This window comes from Nesoenas mayeri, assembly GCF_963082525.1.
Source record: "Nesoenas mayeri genome assembly, chromosome: Z".
Classification (NCBI taxonomy): Eukaryota; Metazoa; Chordata; class Aves; order Columbiformes; family Columbidae; genus Nesoenas; species Nesoenas mayeri.
The window spans coordinates 17,958,398-17,977,905 of NC_137542.1; the positions used below are offsets into that span (position 1 = coordinate 17,958,398).

Sequence of the window (19,508 nt, forward strand, 5' to 3'; positions counted from 1 at the left end):
GGTCTGTTTACCTCTTTACACTCGATGCCACAGAACTACATCTGCTTATCCAGAGAGAGAGCAGTGTGGAGGGATGACCTAAGATAGAGAAGGAGAAAGCCTTCCAGTTTCCATCACCCAAAAATCATGTGTTGGAGGTTCTAGTCTTGAGATGTGGTATCATGCAGTTTATCAGTCCAATCCCAATGTGTATTCACAAGTAAGTTGTTGTATGTGTGGAAACACTTAGTGTGGAGAAAAACTCAATACAATGAAATGTGGAGAAGTATGTGTTTGCATGCTGTGTGTCCAGTTCTGCGGTTAGTTCTTTGGCCATGATTGCTGACATAACAATGCTGGTTTTCTTCTGAATAAATTTGATGGGACTTTCTCCAAAGTCCATTATTTCTGGGTTGCCAGAAACGTGTCTAAGGAAAAGGCTGCTCAGGGTTTGCTCTGGGCCCTGAATAGAGACAGCTGAGGTCTCTCTTTGAGTATCCATCCTGCAAATACTGTTGGGTATGGTTCCTACTGCTAGTTGGTGCCTGGTATCTGGGTGATTGCCATTGTCCCATAAACTCCTCAGTGACAGCGTTTCTGAAATGGTGACTTAAGTTCCAAAGTCATTGAATTGTCTTTGAAAATATTTTCTTTCTCAGACATTTGTTGAAAAATATATGGTACTCACTGCTGCCCTTGACTCACAGCTACCCTTGGTTGCAAGTGTTAACATGACTGGGTCCTGTGTTATCCAATGGTCCTTAAGCACTGATACTTTTTAGGAAGAATCTGTAAAAACGTCGGGTTTTTTGAATAGTAAAGGTCCTCTGTTCTTGTGGGGACCCACGCACCTCAGAGGCATGTCTTAGGACTGAGACAAGGTAAACTGCTGGGTTGTAAGATGGCAGAAAATCACAAGGGAAGCTTATCCACTAAACCTTTATAATGTGTTCTTGAAAAGAGCAAACCCGTACACTGTAGTGCATTTCAGCAGCTCTTAAATAATACCTGTGGAGCCATGTAGTGTCACTTGTATGGTTTAGTTGTGTCTCCTCTATGTATTTGCCTCTGAAATTTTGATAAACAAGCAGGCCGCTTAGTGTAAGACAGCAGTAATATTACTTGTAACTGAGATCAATGCAATTATTTTTGTTTCAAATAAGTCATACTTTCACAAAGAAAACTGTGAAGTAGAATCTCAAGTAATATTCACATATTTGGTTTCTTAAGTAGTTTCTTAAGTAGTGCTATTAATAATGAATATTGGCTTAACCCTGATGCACATTAATTGTGTTACAGTTTTTGCAACATTTTTAATTTTTTTTTCTCTCTCTCTTTCTCTCTCTCCTTATCTCTTTCCCCTTTTCAACAGTCCTGGTACCTGGGCTAGCTTCGTTCCTTTTCAAGTATCAAATAGGACACCGATCCTGCCGACAAACGTCCCAAATTATGGTTTGAACGTAATTGGAGAGCCTTTCCTTCAAGCAGAAACAAGCAACTGAGGGAAAAAAAAAGAAAAAAGAAAAATTAAAAAAAATAAAAATAGAAATGAAGACAGGATGAGAAAGGAAACTGAAGAAAGAAGAAAAAATAGACCAGCAATTGCAGCTCTTACAATCAATAATTCCCTTATGGTTGAAACTGAAATGACATACGAAGGGTCGAAGATATTTCACTGATGGGTAGAATGTAGCCCCTGCTAAGTAGCCTTTGTTATATGAAGTCTGCTGGGAAATAGATGTTCTGTCTCTGACAATATATTTTAACTGACTTTCTAGATGCCTTAATATTTGCATGATAAGCTAGTTTTATTGGTTTAGTATTCTTGTTGTTTACGCATGGGATCACTATTCCTGGTTATCTCACAGAACAAAGGCTAAACAGCAGCAGCAGAGCTGCGGGATGATAAGGGCCGTGAGCCAGCCATTTCCGAAACACTCTGATTTCTAAATGTTTTAAAATAAGCTCTGTAGCCTTTAGTTATCAGTATGGATTTATTAAACTTTGGCCCTTAATTCAGCCTTTTCTAGTGTGTTATGCAGTTTGAAGTTCTCAATCAGTATGAACACACAGGCTCTATGGAAGAAATGCCTCTATGTAGGTAAAAGTGTTATCTCCTCATGCAACAGTAAAAATGAAAAGGAAGAAAAGCAAACATTTTCCCCACTAAAGAAACACTTAACAGAGGCAAGTGCAATCTAAAAAATCATATCTAAGGGGTCATCACTATAAGTCCTTCAGCCCTTGGACTCTAAATTGAGGGGATTAAAAATAGAAATAAAAATTACTTTGAACAAACTTATTTTTCTCCTCAGTTTTTGAGGGCATTAAAAGACATTAAATCAAGACAAATCATGTCCTTGAGAAAAATAAATCAATTAAAACACAGCACTTATGTTGGTTTAGCTGCTACCCGCACAGAAGGGTAGGATTTATTTATTTAAAGTTACTGGTTGCATCAAGAACCCATAGGGTATACATATTTCTGTAAAACCTGTATCATAGAGACAAAGAGACAGGCAAATCCATGCCACAAGGGCAAAGCTTACCGTTTACAAACTGGTAATACCAGGATGGGGATATGTTATATTTAAATAATGCACTCTTAATGTAAGTCTAATTACAGGGTGCTGAATACTTGCATGGTGCTTTCAGAAGTTAGCCTTGTTCAACAATTTTCACATATTAACAGAAATATAATGTGCATGGGCAGACATTTTGCCTCTATGTCTCTTTAAAAAAGTAATTAAAGTACTCTTTCCAGTAATCCTAATTTGCACGAAGATATAATGTCCACATTACGTGCCTTGCCTTGAAATCTAAAAAATGGAAAAAAACAAAAAAAAAGAAAAAAAACACAAAAAAATTGACATCACTACACTTGTTTTGCTGCATTTATTATAATTTTAAATCTTTACCATTTTTATGACAAAATATTTTGTACTCCAGATGGGAAAAAAGTGTGACATCATGGATTTTTTAGACAGTTATACCTTTATCTCACATTTATAAAGCATATCATGGCTGTGTATAGTTGCCGCTTAAAAATTGTAATCGACCAGCAATATTTTCAGTATTTTGGTGTTTTTTCTATTAACCTTTCATGTTTTTCATCTTCCAATTAATATTGGGGGGAAGGGATACAAATTTATATGAATTATGCAATACCAAGTTTTGCCTATGTAGGTAGTGCTTTTAGCTGCATTGGTTATTATAGGTAAGTACACAGATTTAAAAGAAAAAAAAAAAAAAAAAGTATGCTTTTTTTGTTTGTTTTAATTGACCAAAGTGGGTACTGCTATTTTTGCAGTGTGATGAGGTCCTTTTCTGTACTGAGAGGTGGACAGGGGATTTTTTTTTATACATACATATATATATATTCTGGGGTGGGTGGGGAGGATTTTTAACACTTTACAGTGTAGCTGTGAAGCAGTGCACCCTTAGCCAGGCAAGGGCTGCAAAGCGACTGTTCTGCCTACTGTGACAAACTTTCAAATCGGTTCCCTTTTTTTAACTTCCCACCTGGGGTGCAAGCTGAAATCATTTCTGGATTTAAAAAATAAATAATGAATTCTGTTGGAGGCAGACTTGACTTGAGGAAATTGGTTTACTTTGAGTTTTGTGGGTTTTTTTGTTTGTTCATTTTATTGTTTTGTTTGTTTGTTTGTTTTGTTTTTTTTTTTTCCTCCTTTTTTTTTTCCTTGACAAAGGAAAAGAGAGACAGACAGACAGAGGACGAGGTCAAGACCCACAGTGAGATGAAGCCTTTTCCATTCTGGCAAAAATACTGCAAACTAAAGTGTTCACGTTAGAAAATGTTTTTAGCTCAGAATGACAAGGACACTTGCTTTGTCTAGGAAATGCATGTACAGGGCCAAAATCTTTGCTGGCATAATTCCACTGAATCCAGTTGACTCTGGAGTTGCTGCTGCAGAGAATTTGCCTCCCTTAGTCTGCTTGACTGGTAAATTTTTCTTTTTTATTTCTTCTTCTAAGTCAAAACATTTTTTTCCCTCAAGTTTGTTAACTCACAGCATCTGCTTTACAATTTTCAGCCTGCTCAGGCTGTGCCAGAGGTTTGCAGTGTCTTCTCATACAGCAGGTCAGAAGGGGAGCTCTGGGTCGTTCAGTGCAAGGAGGTTCTTAATGCACAGAATTAGACTATGGTGTAAAAAAAAGTGTATTTCCAGTGAATTCACATATTTCAGATCAGTAGTGGACCTGTTGCTAAAGACCTCTTATGCACTAGGGATCCTTGTGACATATGGTTTGACACAGGGCAATTTTTTTTTAAAGCACATCCTTATATTGGGCTGTAAGCAAAGGAGGGTATAGACTTGTGGATATGGGATAGCCTGGTGGGGAAATTCATCCCTTTGCAGTTGTTTCTGTATTTTGGAGGTTTTGCTACCCTGGAGCAGCCTCAGAGGTACAGCTCGAGCAGCAGCTGCCCACCCTGGGCACTGGGAACACCAAAGTCAGTCCCTTTAGTCTCTGGCCAGCACGGTGGCTAAAGAGCTATGGTGGTGGTGGTGGTGGTGGTGGTGGTGGTGGTGGTGGTGGAGGTGTGCATCCCCGCATCCCAGCCAGAGATACCTGTGTAGGCAGGGCCTGGATGGCCACAGAGACAGGAGCTGTAGAAAAGCAAATCCATGTGATTTAGCTATAGTTGAACTGAAAACAAGAAAACCCAACATAAAAAGATAAGACACTCTAAGAAACTGAAAATTAACTTCATGTTGCTCTTTTTCTGAGCCCCATAGTAAGTGACTTAATTCACTAAGCATGTGGCTATTGAGACTACCAAAATGTGCTAGACCCACCCAGAGTGCACCTCAGGCTCTGGCCTGGTAAACAAGGTCTATATTGTCCTTTCTGCACACCACTGATACTGAGCAGTTCGGGAGAAGAGGAGTGTGCTGGCGGGCTATTCTTGATCAGTGCCACTAGCGAGATATTCACCTTAAGCTTTTAACAGGACATCAGATGAAAATGAAACAAGTTCAGGCTTTAAAATGCAATAGTGAAATTGATGGTTGTCCTTGTAGGAGAATGGATGCCCTTAAAAGAGTTTTTTATTATCTCTGACCTCCTGTATGAAAAAAAAAAAAAAAAAAGAGCCTCTGGATGCAATATTTAAAAAGCAAACTTCTTCCTTCCATGTGAATGAATTGGGTTGTTAAGCAACTGTGGGTTTTTTTCCACCCGTCTCTCTAACAGTCTAATAGAAAAGCCTTCTTGGAAGAAAAGGACTTTTTCAGTTATGGTAGCTGCTTTTTTAATTTTATTTTATTTCTTTTTTTTTCTTTTTAATTTTTTTTTTTTTTATTTTTTTCCCTTTTTTCAGCTCAGTAGTCAAAAGGTTAAGATAAGATTGAGAACTCAAATCCAGTCTCTGGCCTCCTCCTTCACCAGGAAGTGTATTCTGACTAACTTGAGCCACCCCGTTCTATGTGCACTGTTCTGCCTTTATTAAGTTGCTTTGCAGCCCTGGCCTCATGGCTGTGCCACTGAAGTGTGTTTCCCCTGGAGTGACATGAAAGTTTGAGGCTTGACTAAGGAAAAAAAAGGCAGTGAAGGAGACTGTACATAAAGACATGGCAAAAATATTAATTATAGCAATATAGTTGTGGGGTGATATTCAGGTGGGCAGCTCCATTGAAAATATGTGAATGAATCTGTGAAGCTGCAAGTAGCGAGCAGAAAGGAGGATCTTCTGAATGAACCGCCTACCTTGTAGACAGTAATTTGTACACTGTATAGTTTTGTTAAGATTTTTTTTTTTTTTAATTAAAATACCCTTGTTTGTAAAGCTAACTTTTTAACAATTATAATGGAAATGCATGTCATTTCCATTTTTAAAGTAAACAAGAATATTCCTTGTTTGGAAACTGGACTTGGGTTAAAACTCTCCAGTTTCTTAATTTATGTATTAAAAAAAATTGTCCATGTTAGGAGTTATTTCGCAGATTCCTGTGCTTGAAAAGCATAGGTTACTAATCCTTTAAAATGTAAATGGAGAAAAGTTATATTTTATGAAGGTTATTTTGTTGTATTTAGTATTGGAAAAGTTGGTTTTCAGAGCATTTCAAAATGTTGGAAGCACCACTGTCTTTTTATTAGTATATATGGCCTTTAGCAAAAGTTTTTGTGATTGTTACATGATGATATTTAAGATTAGGTTCACAGAGCAATTCAGGATAGGCAGAGAACTAAAACAGTACTTATGTCTCACATAGCTTTGTCCTCAGGGAGCAGAATTTTGGATTTGCAACTTGTAGCTTCATAAGGACTTAATGAAAGAGATTGCACAAGGACATACTCAGCTGTGACACCGGAGTGTGTTCTGTACCTAAATCTAAATTATATTTACTGTGTGAGATTATGAAGGCTGCAGAAAGTTATCCCATATTCAGTGTACAGTATTCACTTTTAATGAAACAACTCTCTAATGTTGCTGGCAGTAAGGCCCCAAGCATGACGTCCAATATAGTTTACATGATTCTGTCAAGGTCTTTTGTTAACATTAACCAGCTGCATGCTCCTGGACTTTTTTTATTTGGTTTCTATAGAAAAGAAAAAAAAAGAGAGAGTAAAATCATACGCAGGCCAATCAAGTTAAACAGGAGAAGCTCAAAGTTGAATGTTCTACTCCATGCTGAGGGAGCTGAAAACTGCCTCCTTCTTATTTGCACTTTCTGCTAGTTCCCCTGTTTTTTCTAATTCCTCAAAATTGTGTGGGTGTGGTGGAGCACTGCAGTTGGAGGATAACACGGACCACTGATTTTGCCCTTTAACCCTGCACAATGACCTTTGCATCAGCCAAACTTGCCATGCCAGCTCTTTGTACTGTTTCCATGCCACAGCTCTGTTGGTCACATTGTTAATAGTAAAGGGGACAAGTTGGAGACGGTCAATTTTTACATTTTTGTTGCAATTTTTTCTTCAATGGTTGTAAGTAGTTTGTTTTGTTTTGGTTATTTTTTTATATGATAAAAGGGTTCACTAGTTATTACTCTTTAGAAATATCTGTGTGTTGCAATTCAAATGTATGTTGAACTTGTGAAAAGGGCTTCAGTGCCACTAGCATCATAATATCCTAGAATAAGCTTTTGATACTTTCATTGCATGACATAATAACAGTAAAACAAAAGGTGGCCTAAATAAATGGAGAAGTGTGAGCTAGTGACACTAAAGCCAGTCTTTGTATTACTGTATTTTTGACAGAATGGTTTTGAAAACTGTGCTACAGGGACTGATGTGGCAAATGTATCTCTATATGCAGAAGGAAGTTTTTTAAGAAGTATGGCTTATTATGCATTCTTCATTGAGGGCATTGAAGTTGCATGGACTGACAAAAGTTGATGCAAAATGAGAAAGAAACAAAAACCAGCAAAATGTTTACCAAAAAACTCAAACAAATGAGCAGTGCCTGTTCAATTTCACAGTCTCTGTTGAGTTCAGTTGTAAATATGTTTCAGATAACGTTTTCTTCTTCTTCTTCTTCAAAAAAAACTCTACAACTTTGTAGAATGTGAGGGGTTCCTCAATCCCAGGCATAGGCTTCTCGAGAGCTGCATTAGATTATGTCTTCATCAAGCTGTTAATTTGTGCTTATATCATATAGAACTTTTAGTAAACTGGGAAGAGGCACCCCATCTCAATGATATTTCTCTGAGAACAACTTTTGTAGGGCTGTGTGTTTCTTTAGATACATTTAGTACAACTGTAAGTGACAAGTAGTCAGTTATTGCTTGCTAGCTACACACCAGGGTTGATCCATTTTAAAACTTTTGGCATTTTCTCCCATACTGTAGGCCATAAATCCTGAAGGTTACATTTTAATTAAAAAGGAGTTGCGAGCACAGTCTTTGTGTAATGAACCTTCACTAGTAGAATGCATTACAGTACAGCTACTTAATTTTGGAATTATGGTCCTCTGGCATCAGACCTGTTTTTAGCCTGAGTGTTAACAAAGGTTTTTATTGTGCCTGGTTGGAGGATAATAATGTTCTTTTGGGTACTTTTTTTTTTTTTTTTTCTTTTTTTAGGTTACAAATGAACTCAACTGCCACAAGTTTTAAACTGGTGTAAATCAAGCTTGACTTAATGTGATTGTTACTGTTATATCCAGCCTATACTGCTAGCAGCTGCTCATACTGCAGTCAATTACTGGAAGCGGATATATTTCCTATGCAAAAACTGTTTAAACAATAAAAATGAGCTATGCTACAGACCCTGGTCTTATGTTTTCTGTCTCTAAGAGTCATAATTAGTTATATCTTAGAAACTAACCTTAAATTCATATAGCCTGACAGCATGGCACGACTTAGAGAGCTCTGTGTACAGTTAGTTTAAATTTAACATATTTGTTCACATACATTTTGGCTTAGCAGTTACACTGAAAAAGGAGGAGAACAGAAACAAAGGAAGATACAATCAGATAATAAACTCAATTTAAAAGTTTATATTTAGTTTTCATCATCCTGTTTTACCAGGCGACCTGAACTACTTCTCCAGTGATGTAAGATTGAGTGTGACAGTGGAAGGGCAGGAGACGTCTGTTTTCTTTTAATGTTATTGACTTATGACAGACAGTAAGTCTTTGATTTCTCAACAACCTTTGTGATAACATTTTCATGAAGCAAGATCCAACCTTCCCCAAATTTCTCCTGACTTCTGATAGGTTTGCTTTGGGTCAAGGTCTTTGAACTATACAAAGGAAGTCATTTTTCCTAAGTGTGAATTAGCTGTATGTATGGGATGTTTCATTCAGCTCATGGTCTTGGAAATACTTGGAAATATTCTTCTTACACCATTAGGAATCCGTAAACTAGTACTAATAGTCAGGAGATAGCATGAACATGGTCAAGAGATGACTGACTGTATCACAGTGTAAACACTTAAACTGGATTGTATAAAAATGGTCAAATGTTGCCGCACAACAAAGCTGACAACTCTTTGTCTACTTAGATAAAAATATTCTGCAGGTTCCAGAGCATAAGCTTTATCCAATTTCAACCATTAGTGTGAAAAATGAATGCAAAATGGTTTGTTATTTTTCCACATTGGGTTGTTTACAGAAATACCATTCATTTATTAAATGGCTTATTTTTTTTTTTCTGTAAGAGATCCTTTGTTGTATGTGTGTCTGTCCACACAAAATTGCCAGGCATTGAAAAATTAGGAAATTATACCAATTTGTCCTGCTAGAGTTTCATTGAGTGTTGATATTTAGACAAGATTTGAAAACTATATAAAGAAATTCAGGTGCCATGTCGGAACCTCCAAAACAGAAAATCTTCCTTCATAACCCAGAGATGCATAAGTTCTCTACTTCTCCAGCCACTCTGCAGCCCCCTGCAAAGCAGCCTACTGCTGCGTATAGCCCGCCAGAGTCCTGCAGTGAGCTTCCTATAGGACTTTGATCTTCCACTCTGTGTGTAGCAGCTGCACAGTGGCACTGATGCCAGTGGTTCAGGACAAAGACTGGCAGCTACCTGCATTTATTCACACTGACAGTTCCAGGGCCAGACCTGCAATACCACACTCAAGTTATGCAGTGCCCAAGAGCACAAAGATAAAAGAAGCAGGATGAATAGCATGCAAAGCAGACCATGAGTTGCAACTTCATGGTGAGGTCATGCTGAAGGGGTGAAGTTCCTGGTTCAGACCTTACTGCTTTCCCATTTGCAAGGTTTTTGAGAAGAAATGAGCAAACAATTTGTGGACAGGTTGGGTTTTTTTTGTTTGTTTTTTTTAAACTACAGTGTTATTTTGGTGTGTTTTCCCATGAGCTTAAAAATTATGAATGAAAAAGAAGATAAATATTTCCACCAGATCCAAACACATGAACAAGCAGTAAGGTTCAGTGCAACTTTACAGTTTTTTGCCCCTTAAGTCATTAAATGAAGTTATTATCTTTGCTGTGCATGGGTTTCTTTTTGAGTCTTATTTCTCCTTCTGTCCTGGTTACTGACCTAAATTTTTTTATTATAGTTGTTGCTCAGTCAACTTCTGGCTGATTGGGCAAAGCTGAAAAGAAAGGTAGTCTTGGCTTCTTGCTTGTGAGCCTGGGCCCACAGGCATCTGTTTCCTCGGGAATGCCACTGAATACCAGGGAACTCTTGTGAGTGTTTAGCTGCCAGAATCTGAGTCACATCCATGAGTGTCTATGAACAAATTTTGTCTGTACTTCCCTGGAGGGAAAAAAGAATCATTGCTGCTATTGAGGTAACTCTCATGCCCCTTCTCACATCTCCACTTAAAAGAGCAGCAGCCTTAAGTCTTTCTGATAAAATAACTAGAGGATTGTTTATGGATAGGCTGTGCACATCACCCTCAGGAATGGCTTAATCATGTCTGTCAAGACTTATCAACAAACAGCAGTCTACGGCAAATGATTGGCATTGTTGGTCAAAATTTGACAGATGTAAGCAGGATCTGGCAAAGGGAACTTCATTAGAAGAGCTATCCTGCTTCTGCGTGAAAAATACCTCTCTAGAGCATCCATTGATGGTTGGTTTAAGGTCCTTATTGTTGTGAGATGAGCCACCATTGCCACGGCTATTACCCATAAATGTTGATGGAGCTGCTGAGAGCTGTAAAGATCTGTGCAAAGCTGTGCGAGGATTCAACTGTGTCTTAAATTCAATTTACATTCTATGGCATTCACCATTACATGGTACTCTGGTCCACTTTTCTCACACTGCCCAGAGAGTCAACATGTTCTCCAGATAAAGAATGGAGTAAGCAAAGTTACAGGATATTATTTCTGAAATACAAAACTTTAAAAAATATGGGAGGAGGTGACACAACTACCAGTGCTTCATCTCTGGCTTGACTTGCAGTTGACTTCTGCACATGCTGTTGTGCAGTAAACAGAAATTACTCTTTAGAAAAGGAGGGGTAACCTGCTCATTTAGTAGGTTGGTCTGATGCCCCTGGAGTTGATAGAAATCTTTCAGTTGATTTTTAACAAGTGTTGAATCAGGGCTACACTGCTTGCAAGGCACCTTAATTTAGGGGTGAATGTGTATTTCCAGGTCTTAACAGGTATGGTTTTTTTGTTTTATTTTGTTTTGTTTTTGTTTTTGTTTGTTTGTTTGCTTGTTGTTTTCTTCCTTCCTTCCTTCCTTCCTTCCTTCCTTCCTTCCTTCCTTTAATTAATTTTAAATTTCTTTCCCTAAAGGAGGTGCCTTAGCGTGAAAGGAAGTGTTCAAAGCAGAACATAACTGTTTCTGCTTTCTGAGCTGGTGGCCAGTACTAAAATGAAGGCTTCTACTGACTATGTTTAGCTGCACTGCAGGCTGCCAAAACCAGCTCAAATTGCTGTGGGTAGACAAGCAAGGAAGTCTGATACGCTACAGGACTGAGGCAGGGATAAAAGATGTATATCCCCATAACTGACAAGGGAAGCACTGCAGCACTGTGATGCTGGAACCATATCAATTGTAAGCAGCTGCCTATTCAATTTTCAAAAACTCTCTGATTGGATAGTTACTGGTGTTTCAAGAAACAAATGATGTCCCCAGTAAGACCGCTGAAATGCCCCTGAATGCAATGAGGTCACCCACGGGTAAGTGGGGGCTTTAGCACTTAGAAACACTTTTCAGACATAATTCTGGTTGTAAAACACCTCTCTCCCAAATTATTTGACAAGGTTAAAGAGACACAGTTTTGAAACAACACAAAGTTAAGCAAAGGTAGACTGAGAAATTTCCAAAAGCAGAGGAATACTCAGAAATTTCTGGATTTTAGGGTGATTTGTAAAGTGTGAATGGCCTGAGTATGTTTTTCCACAAGCCTGGCTTCTGGAGCAGACCTTCATATCAACACAATGTCCTTGACCAGCATTTGAGTCCTAGCTGTGTCTTGCATGCTGTGGTGAGCCAAGACGATGCTCTGGACTTCAGAATTCACACAAGCTGGAAATCTTAATAAGTGTTAATGAGTTAAGGTACTTCAGAGATGTGGAAGTGAGTTGAGTCAGTCATGCATAAGTAGCTGCAATCAGATGGTCACCTGTTAGACTGTCTTTACTTGGTTTCTTCTGGGCATGTTATGTTCGCATCACAGAGGGCTGAAAGTCCCATTATAGCTACCAAACTTGCTCCACTTGGGAGCAGTCAGCAGCAAGAACAATAGGGTGCTGGCAAGCTCAGACTGTTGTATCATTAGGAAGCTTTGACAGTGCCTGCTGTGAATGATGTGTTCCTCTAGGCTAAAGGCTTTCAATCTGTGGTCATAATAAACCCTGAGGTCCTTTGAATGCTTCTGTAGGGACTCTGAAAGGCAATTAAGGAAAGAAAACTTACTGTCAACAGGCTCAAATTCACTATACAATGACCATTAGAAAAATTTCAGGGTTTGCAAACTGGGAAAAGTTATTTCCGTGCTTTCAATGTTTGCTTAAAAAAAAAAGAGAAAAAAAGAGTGGAATAGAGAAGATTGAGTGGTACAATGATGATGTTCTAGTAAGTAGAAATGTTTTGTTTTCCGGTCTCAACATGAAGGTTTGGTGGAGATGTGGAAGACCCTTTCCAAGCATGTTTTAGGCTTATAATTCTTCCATTCAGACCTGTGAGGTTTCATGCCAGGAAGAATGTGAGGAACAGAAAGCCCTGATGTCTTATAAAAACATAAGTTTATTCGCTTTGCAATTGGATAGTTGTTTGGGGGATCCCAGGATGATATTAGGGTAAAACAGGATAATAAGGAATCTTGTTTTACACTCAGGGAGGAAATTTCCAAGACTGGGCCCAGCATCCCACTGTGAGACATCAAAACTCTGTGTTCCCAGGGTGCTGGTGACTGGAGAGACAGACAGGTGACATATCCAGACTCACAAATGGTTTCATGAGCCACTCCTGCTGCCAGTCCTGTCCTGACATTCCCATGGACTCACAAACCTCTTTTCAGTATGCTCAGCACTCTCCCTCTCCTTTCATGCTTTTACTGTTCTTCGTCTACACAGACACCTTACCATTCCCCACGATCTCAGGTGGATATTGATCAAAGCAGCAGCTCTCCTAATGCTTCCCTTGTGCCATGTGTCCCCCTTATCCTTCTGAGGGTGGACTATGATCATTCAGCCTAAGGGAGGGAGGTGACGTGATGGGGGACCGGGAACTCCAGGAGGATCCCTTCCTGTCTCAGATAGATGGGAGGCAAAAGGGATGTTGGAGGCTGACAGAAGCCCCAAGGGCACCTGCAGAGATGTCAGGCATACATTCGCTCTCCTTCACCTCCCACAGCACCACTTCTGCAGAGGAGCACCTATGCCAAGGTGCCACAGTGTCTGGAGCTCCTCTCCGGCCAGACGTGAGCTTGGCTCATCTGCTGTTTCAGGACAAAGTGGGACTTTCTGGGCTTAGTTGTGTCAGAATTACTTCTTCAGATCATGGTATGTGTTCTGCCTTGGTTGCACTTAACTCCAGTTTTGAATAGTGGTTGCTAAAATAAATAAACAAAAGTTGAGAGTCTGCAGTAGCTGTATCTGTGACTGCTGAGGTCTGGAGTGTTTTGTCCTGGAGAAATAGTCAAGGTGATTGTAGGTTTGTATGCAGAAATGATTTCACTTCTATACATCTGATCCAGGGGTGTGATGAGAGGGAGAAAGGCTTTGCAAAGATGGTTAACGAATGTCAGTAAACAAAATCTTTCTGAGAGGTCTTTTTAAGCATATCTGGAGCAATGCTTCCGGTGTCTAGAGATCCTGCTCAGAATCATCCATCGGGGAGAATATTACTGCAGGGTGAGCACAGTATAAGGCAAAATTATGTTTCTGAATGAATTTGTCTAACAGTTACAGCAAACCCGTGGATTTGGAATAAGCTATAAAATGAAGAAAGGACTGGTATGGGAAGGATATGTTTCAAAGTTAATTGCACCTGGAAGCAGCTTCAGGGACACATTTGCTCCCTGTTCCCTCAAGAGCTCCACACTTCAGTGGCTGCCACAGGTGGCCAAGCTCCCATGCTGAGACAACAGAGAGGTGGTAACTGGGGTCAGGAGCCTGCCCCAGGATGTGCTTGTGTTCTGTGTCTGGCATCAGCTTCATGAGTGGCTGCTGCTCTGTGCAGCACTGAGGTAGGTCCCAGCTGCTGTTAAAAGCTCTGCCCTTGGTCTTGCACACCAGTCCTTCAGGTGCACTGATGACACCCGTACAGTATAGAGATATGTGGGCAGAATAAAAAAAATGCTTAAAATAAAATAATCCAGCCAATTTCTGAGGTGCATAGGTCATCCCACAATCATAGAATCATAGACCAGTTTGGGTTGGAAAGGACCTTCAAAGACCGTCTACTTCAACCCCCCTGCAATGAGCAGGGACATCTTCAACTACATCAGGTTGCTCAGACCCCTGTCCAGTCTGGCCTTGAGTGTTTACAGGGATGGAGCATCTACCACCTCTCTGGGGAATCTGTTCCAGTGTTTCACCACCCTCATGGTAAAAAATGTCTTCCTCATGTCTAGCCTGAATCTCCCCTCTTTTAACTTGAAACCTTTGCCCCTTGTCGTGTTGCAACATACCCTTCTTAAAAGTCTGTTCTCATCTTTCTTATAGGCTCATTTTAAGTAGTGAAAGGCTGCTATAAGGTCTTCCTGGAGCCTTCTCTTCTCCAGGATGAACAACTGCAACTTTCTCAGCCTGTCTTCAGTCATTATCAACAGCTCTTGGTGAAGCACAGCGCATGGTGCAGCTGCTGGAGGTTATAAAGTTCACTCAGACTTGATAATTTGTGTGTTTTCATAACCAAAACCACCCCTCGAAACCAGTATAATTTTAAAGCTCTGTTCAGAGAGTAACATGGTGAACTTTCTTGTTGACCTGAATGTAAATTTCATTCTAAATTATATGATGTTCACTATCTGTTTTCATATTGATATGGGATGCAATGACTAGACAGATATTTTTGTCTTGCTTTCCCTTATCTTCATCTCTTTTTTATGTGGGCACGTGGCTTTGTAGCCATCTAACACAGGTTGTCTTCACTCAACTTCAGGTTCTCTGTCTCTACTTGAAAGTCACTTGTCTATATTAAGAGTTTTGCTGGACCTCAAATCCTTCAACCTAGAGTACTCTACCTTGAATGAAAGAATAAAAACTGCTTCCTCTACAGGCAAAGCTTCCTTGTAAGCAGAAACCTTGCAAAGAATGAAAACATTCACCAATTTGCATTGGCTCTTAGCACTAGTCTGCTTGGTTGTTAGTGAAATATGCAGAATTATCTAACTTCCCACAACTTGTCTTTGATTAAGCAGAAGCCTGGGTTTGAAATAAATATGATATGATTCCCAGTGATGTCTTCACCTTAGCAGTTCTGGGAAGAAATGGCTCCTACCTTTGCCTTGCTAAAAATATAGCATTAGATTACATTTTACTGTTGAAGCTGCCTCTCTGTAACATGGGAAAGTGCAAAGATGAAGACAGTGAAGACAACTTCAGTGAAGACAACTTCAACAGACTTATTTAACAAGTTTGATACTTAGGGAAAACATTAAAAGTCCTCTGAAAAGTACATTACTCCATATACAGACTCTGTACTTCGGGATAGAGGGCTGAACTGCATGATCCAGTAAATACACTGCATTGTCTCCACAGTAGGATGCTGGAAATGTTGAACTCTACATGCAGGAATAATTGGAGAATAAAATTTCCAAAGTTGAGTGTTTACTTATAAGTTGTTGACATTATATTGATTCACTGTTTTCAAATTTTGTATTAGATTCTTTCTCTTCAGCTGTTTCAGTCATGTTGATATACTAAGAGGCAGGAGGAAATGCAATCAAATTACCTGATTGTTGATGTTACTTCACACATTTTCACATGATCACCATGGTTTTGTTACCATTTTGATGTTATGTTCAGTACCAGAGTGAAGGCCTTTAGCATAATTACGTGCTGGTATATAACATAATGAAAAACATTCTCTAAAGTATGGCTTTATAGAAAGTGAATAAAAACCCTGAAGGGATACAGATCTATATGGCAAAGCAGCTCACAATGAAGTGCTACCAACTTTAAACTAAAACAAGTGTCCCAAAAACAGTGTCATAAGTTGCAGCTGAACAGCCATTCCAGGAACACAACAGGAGTGACCTACTGAACAAGTCTGTAGGGAAAACATGATGAGATGAAGACATGAATTGCTGCCAATGAAGTACAGGAATGCACTGCTGTATTATGGCCGAATTTGCCATTTGCAGAGATCAAGGAAGGTGGGGGGGTCACCCATGTTGGTCTCGCCTGATGCTTCTCCATTTTTTTACTGTTGAAAACTGCACACGAGGAGCCCACCTTTTCCGCTTAAATAAAACTTTACTCCTGTTTTGTTGCACCAGTGTTTCCATATAGTAGTATTTTATTTCTTGGAAACTTACAACTGAGGCCTGTTCCATTGTCTATTCATTCGTCTGTCATCATGATTGATACAGTTTATTGCTTGACTGAACAGTTATCTTTTATGAATGTTTAACAACATGTAAGGGCTGCAGAGAAAACAAAATGTTGTAACAAGTTATGGGATTTCTACCTGAACATATCTGAAGCTAGAAGCATTGCTAAGACAGACGAGAACGAGTAAAGTTATGTGCTGTTCTTTTTACACTGTGTGTTAACTGTTATTTGTCTGCTGGGATCAGAAACTATCTATTTTTATTTTCCTCAACCCCTTCCCTCTCCAATTAGGCACATATACTCTACCTGATCCAGTGAATTCCACATCCCCAGTTAGGGCTCCTAGGCTTCTCTTTAATATTCCTGGAAATATTAATAATAATAAGAAAGACTGGTCTCAGAGTTTTGAGCGAAGTGAGTCATACACAAAAGAATAGATGGTGGTTATTTTAATGCGAAGTTTCATTTGTAACATCTGGAAGACCAGAATAAAATGCAAGCTCATTTACCAAACCTGTGTCATCTTTATCACCCAGCTGCGCCAGGATAATGGGAGGCTGGGAGGTTTTGCACATGGTCAAGCCATACACAGTTTTTGAGAATGCTGTGTTGTCATGCCTTTTTTTTTTTTTTTTCCCTACTGAGGAGTAGAGGAGAGATCTATTTACCAAATACAAAGTTGTTTTTGAGTCAAACTAAATTTTTTTTGAAGTCTCAAGTCATGATCTGTAATAAAGGCCCCCTTTGGACTTAACTGGCAAATTTTAACAGAGCGTGTAAAATATGTATTAGATATTTAATGATCTTATGATCCACTATGCTTTTAGGTGTGGCAGGAAATATATCTCTGAGAAACAGTTATCAAAACTATAACCTAAACATGACTTGAAGAAATTCAAATGAGGTTGTCTCCTAATCCTGTTTATCCTGTTGTGCTTCCTCTGCTTATCTACTTTCCATTTATGTGATCAGCAGAAGATTTTGATCTCTTTCTTAAGGTTTGTTGTAGAAGAAGATTCTCAGCTGACCAGGAAATTTGAGGTGGGGAAAGTGCTATCTCTAAGTTACTGAAACAATCATCTTTCCTAAAGGATTAATAAGCAGATCTGAAGGATTTGATAAAAACTAACACAAAATACAACAAATAACACAAAATAAATTAATAACTGCTAAATGGGAGTTGATGTCTAGGTCAATAGGACAGGACAGAAAACACAAGCACCTTTAATTAAGAAGGGGCTTTAGTCATGATTAAACAAGTGGCTGCCATTCTTCAGTCTGTTCAGCATCTATTAATATGTAATTATTGTGAAGGGATTTGTACGATGCACATGAATCCAGAATGTGTTAAATCATAATGGATGTGCTCAAAGCCAAGTGCTAACCCATCTCTTGTTATTAACATGTCTGAGTTGCAACTTCTGCTGCTATAACAATAATCTGACATCTTCTTTTCTCTGATGAATATGAGTGCTGTGTTTCAGAAAATAAAGAAACAAGTGAACAAATAAAGGAAGGAAGGAAGGAAGAAAGAGAAAGGAAGAAAGGAAGGAAGGAAGGAAGGAAGGAAGGAAGGAAGGAAGGAAGGAAGGAAGGAAGGAAGAAGGAAGGAAAGAAGGAAAGAAGGAAAGAAAGAAGGAAAGAAAGAAAGAAAGAAAGAAAGAAAGAAAGAAAGAAAGAAAGAAAGAAAAGGAAAGAAAAGGAAAGAAAAGGAAAGAAAAGGAAAGAGAGAAAGAAAGAGAGAAAGAAAGAAGGAAAGAAAATAGTGTTTACATAGTCTTCCGATTTCTTGAGGCAGTTGAAGTAATTTATTAAACAGCTCTGAAACCCAGGCTGCCTGTGAAGAAAAATAAAACTTTGCATAAAAGCACATCTCACTTCAGCGGGGAAATGAAGCTGTCTGCTAAAATAACAGACAAAAAGGGAGAGATGTAACATGAGAAAAATGACAGAGGGAATGAAGAATATTAAGGAAAGTAACATGGTTGGCAGAGCTCAGAATAAAAAGGAGACAGAATAAGTGAAGAATAAAGGAGACCTCGAAGTGAAACAAGGCCATTGCCAAACGGAGATAGAAGATTTTTCATAGTGATGCTGAAAAGACAGAATGATCCCAGAGCAATGCTCCGTTAAATGCGTTCCTGTTTGGAAAAAAACCGAAAGAAAGACCCTGTATGTTGTCGGGATGCTGGCATGCTTATCAGTGCTTTACTGAAGAAGAAGAGAACTAGTTGTTTGCAAAATCTAGTAAGTGGAAAACACACAAGGCCATAAAGGGGTTCTCAAAGTGAGTCAAATGCTATTCGTACCTGCAAAGGTGTTCACTTAATATATATTAAGCACTAAGGAAGTTCCAAAGGCTTTGAAAAGTGTTACAGTTTGAATGGGTAATTTGGTAGGTTGAAAAATAACTCTTTTGTAAGGAGTAATGAGAACTGAAAGAAGACTGAAAAAACCCAACCAAGTCAATGTTATAATAAACAATGTTATAACAATGTTACAACAAACAAATGAAAGAGCTGGATTACAGCACATATCTAATACAAGAAATACTGAACACTATGGCAGTCATGGCTTTCAAAAAGTTTCAATAGATGCAAAGAACAAACTACTCAGTTTGGGCTCTGAAGCGACTTGATAAATGCCCTTTTACCTGACCTATCAGTGGTAGTGCTGTGGCTTTTACATGTATCTGCTACGGTAGTGAAAGCAGCACTGCTGTCATGTAATAATTCAAAGGCGATCTTCTAAAGTAAAAAAAAAAGTCTTGGGGGGAGAAAGATTTGACATATTTGGAATTCAGGAAAAAGCATTGCCATGGGAAATTTAGAGATGTCTGTCTGTTTCCTTTATAAAAAAATACATGACAAAACAATAGTAGGAAAATGTCTGTAAGCTGAAGTTGTGCAATTTAGATAGATGGTAGTTTCTTCAACTTTCCATTTAAAATATGAATAGTTGAAGCTATTTTTCCATCAAATGCAAAAATTCTATTAATATCAAAACAAGAATATCTGCATAAAATTAAGTAACTGAGTAATGGAGTTCAAACGAGACTGTTGCCATACTGTGTTACTTAACGTCTTTCTGTGACTTCTCTTTGTGGACAAGTAATACTTGAATTCCT

At 38.7% G+C, this 19,508-nt stretch overlaps 1 protein-coding gene across 7 annotated transcripts in view; it reads left to right on the plus strand.

Annotated features, from left to right (window-relative positions):
- NFIB (nuclear factor I B) overlaps window positions 1-1,595 on the plus strand; it is a 273,378-nt gene extending 271,783 nt beyond the window's left edge. For all 7 annotated transcript variants that reach the window (XM_080362342.1, XM_080362343.1, XM_080362346.1 and 4 more), the window contains one exon: window positions 1,352-1,595. In XM_080362342.1, coding sequence (XP_080218468.1) covers window positions 1,352-1,481 — 130 coding nt within the window. In that variant the 3' untranslated portion in view covers window positions 1,482-1,595. The remainder of the gene's footprint in view (window positions 1-1,351) is intronic.
- The last annotated feature ends 17,913 nt before the right edge of the window (window positions 1,596-19,508 follow it).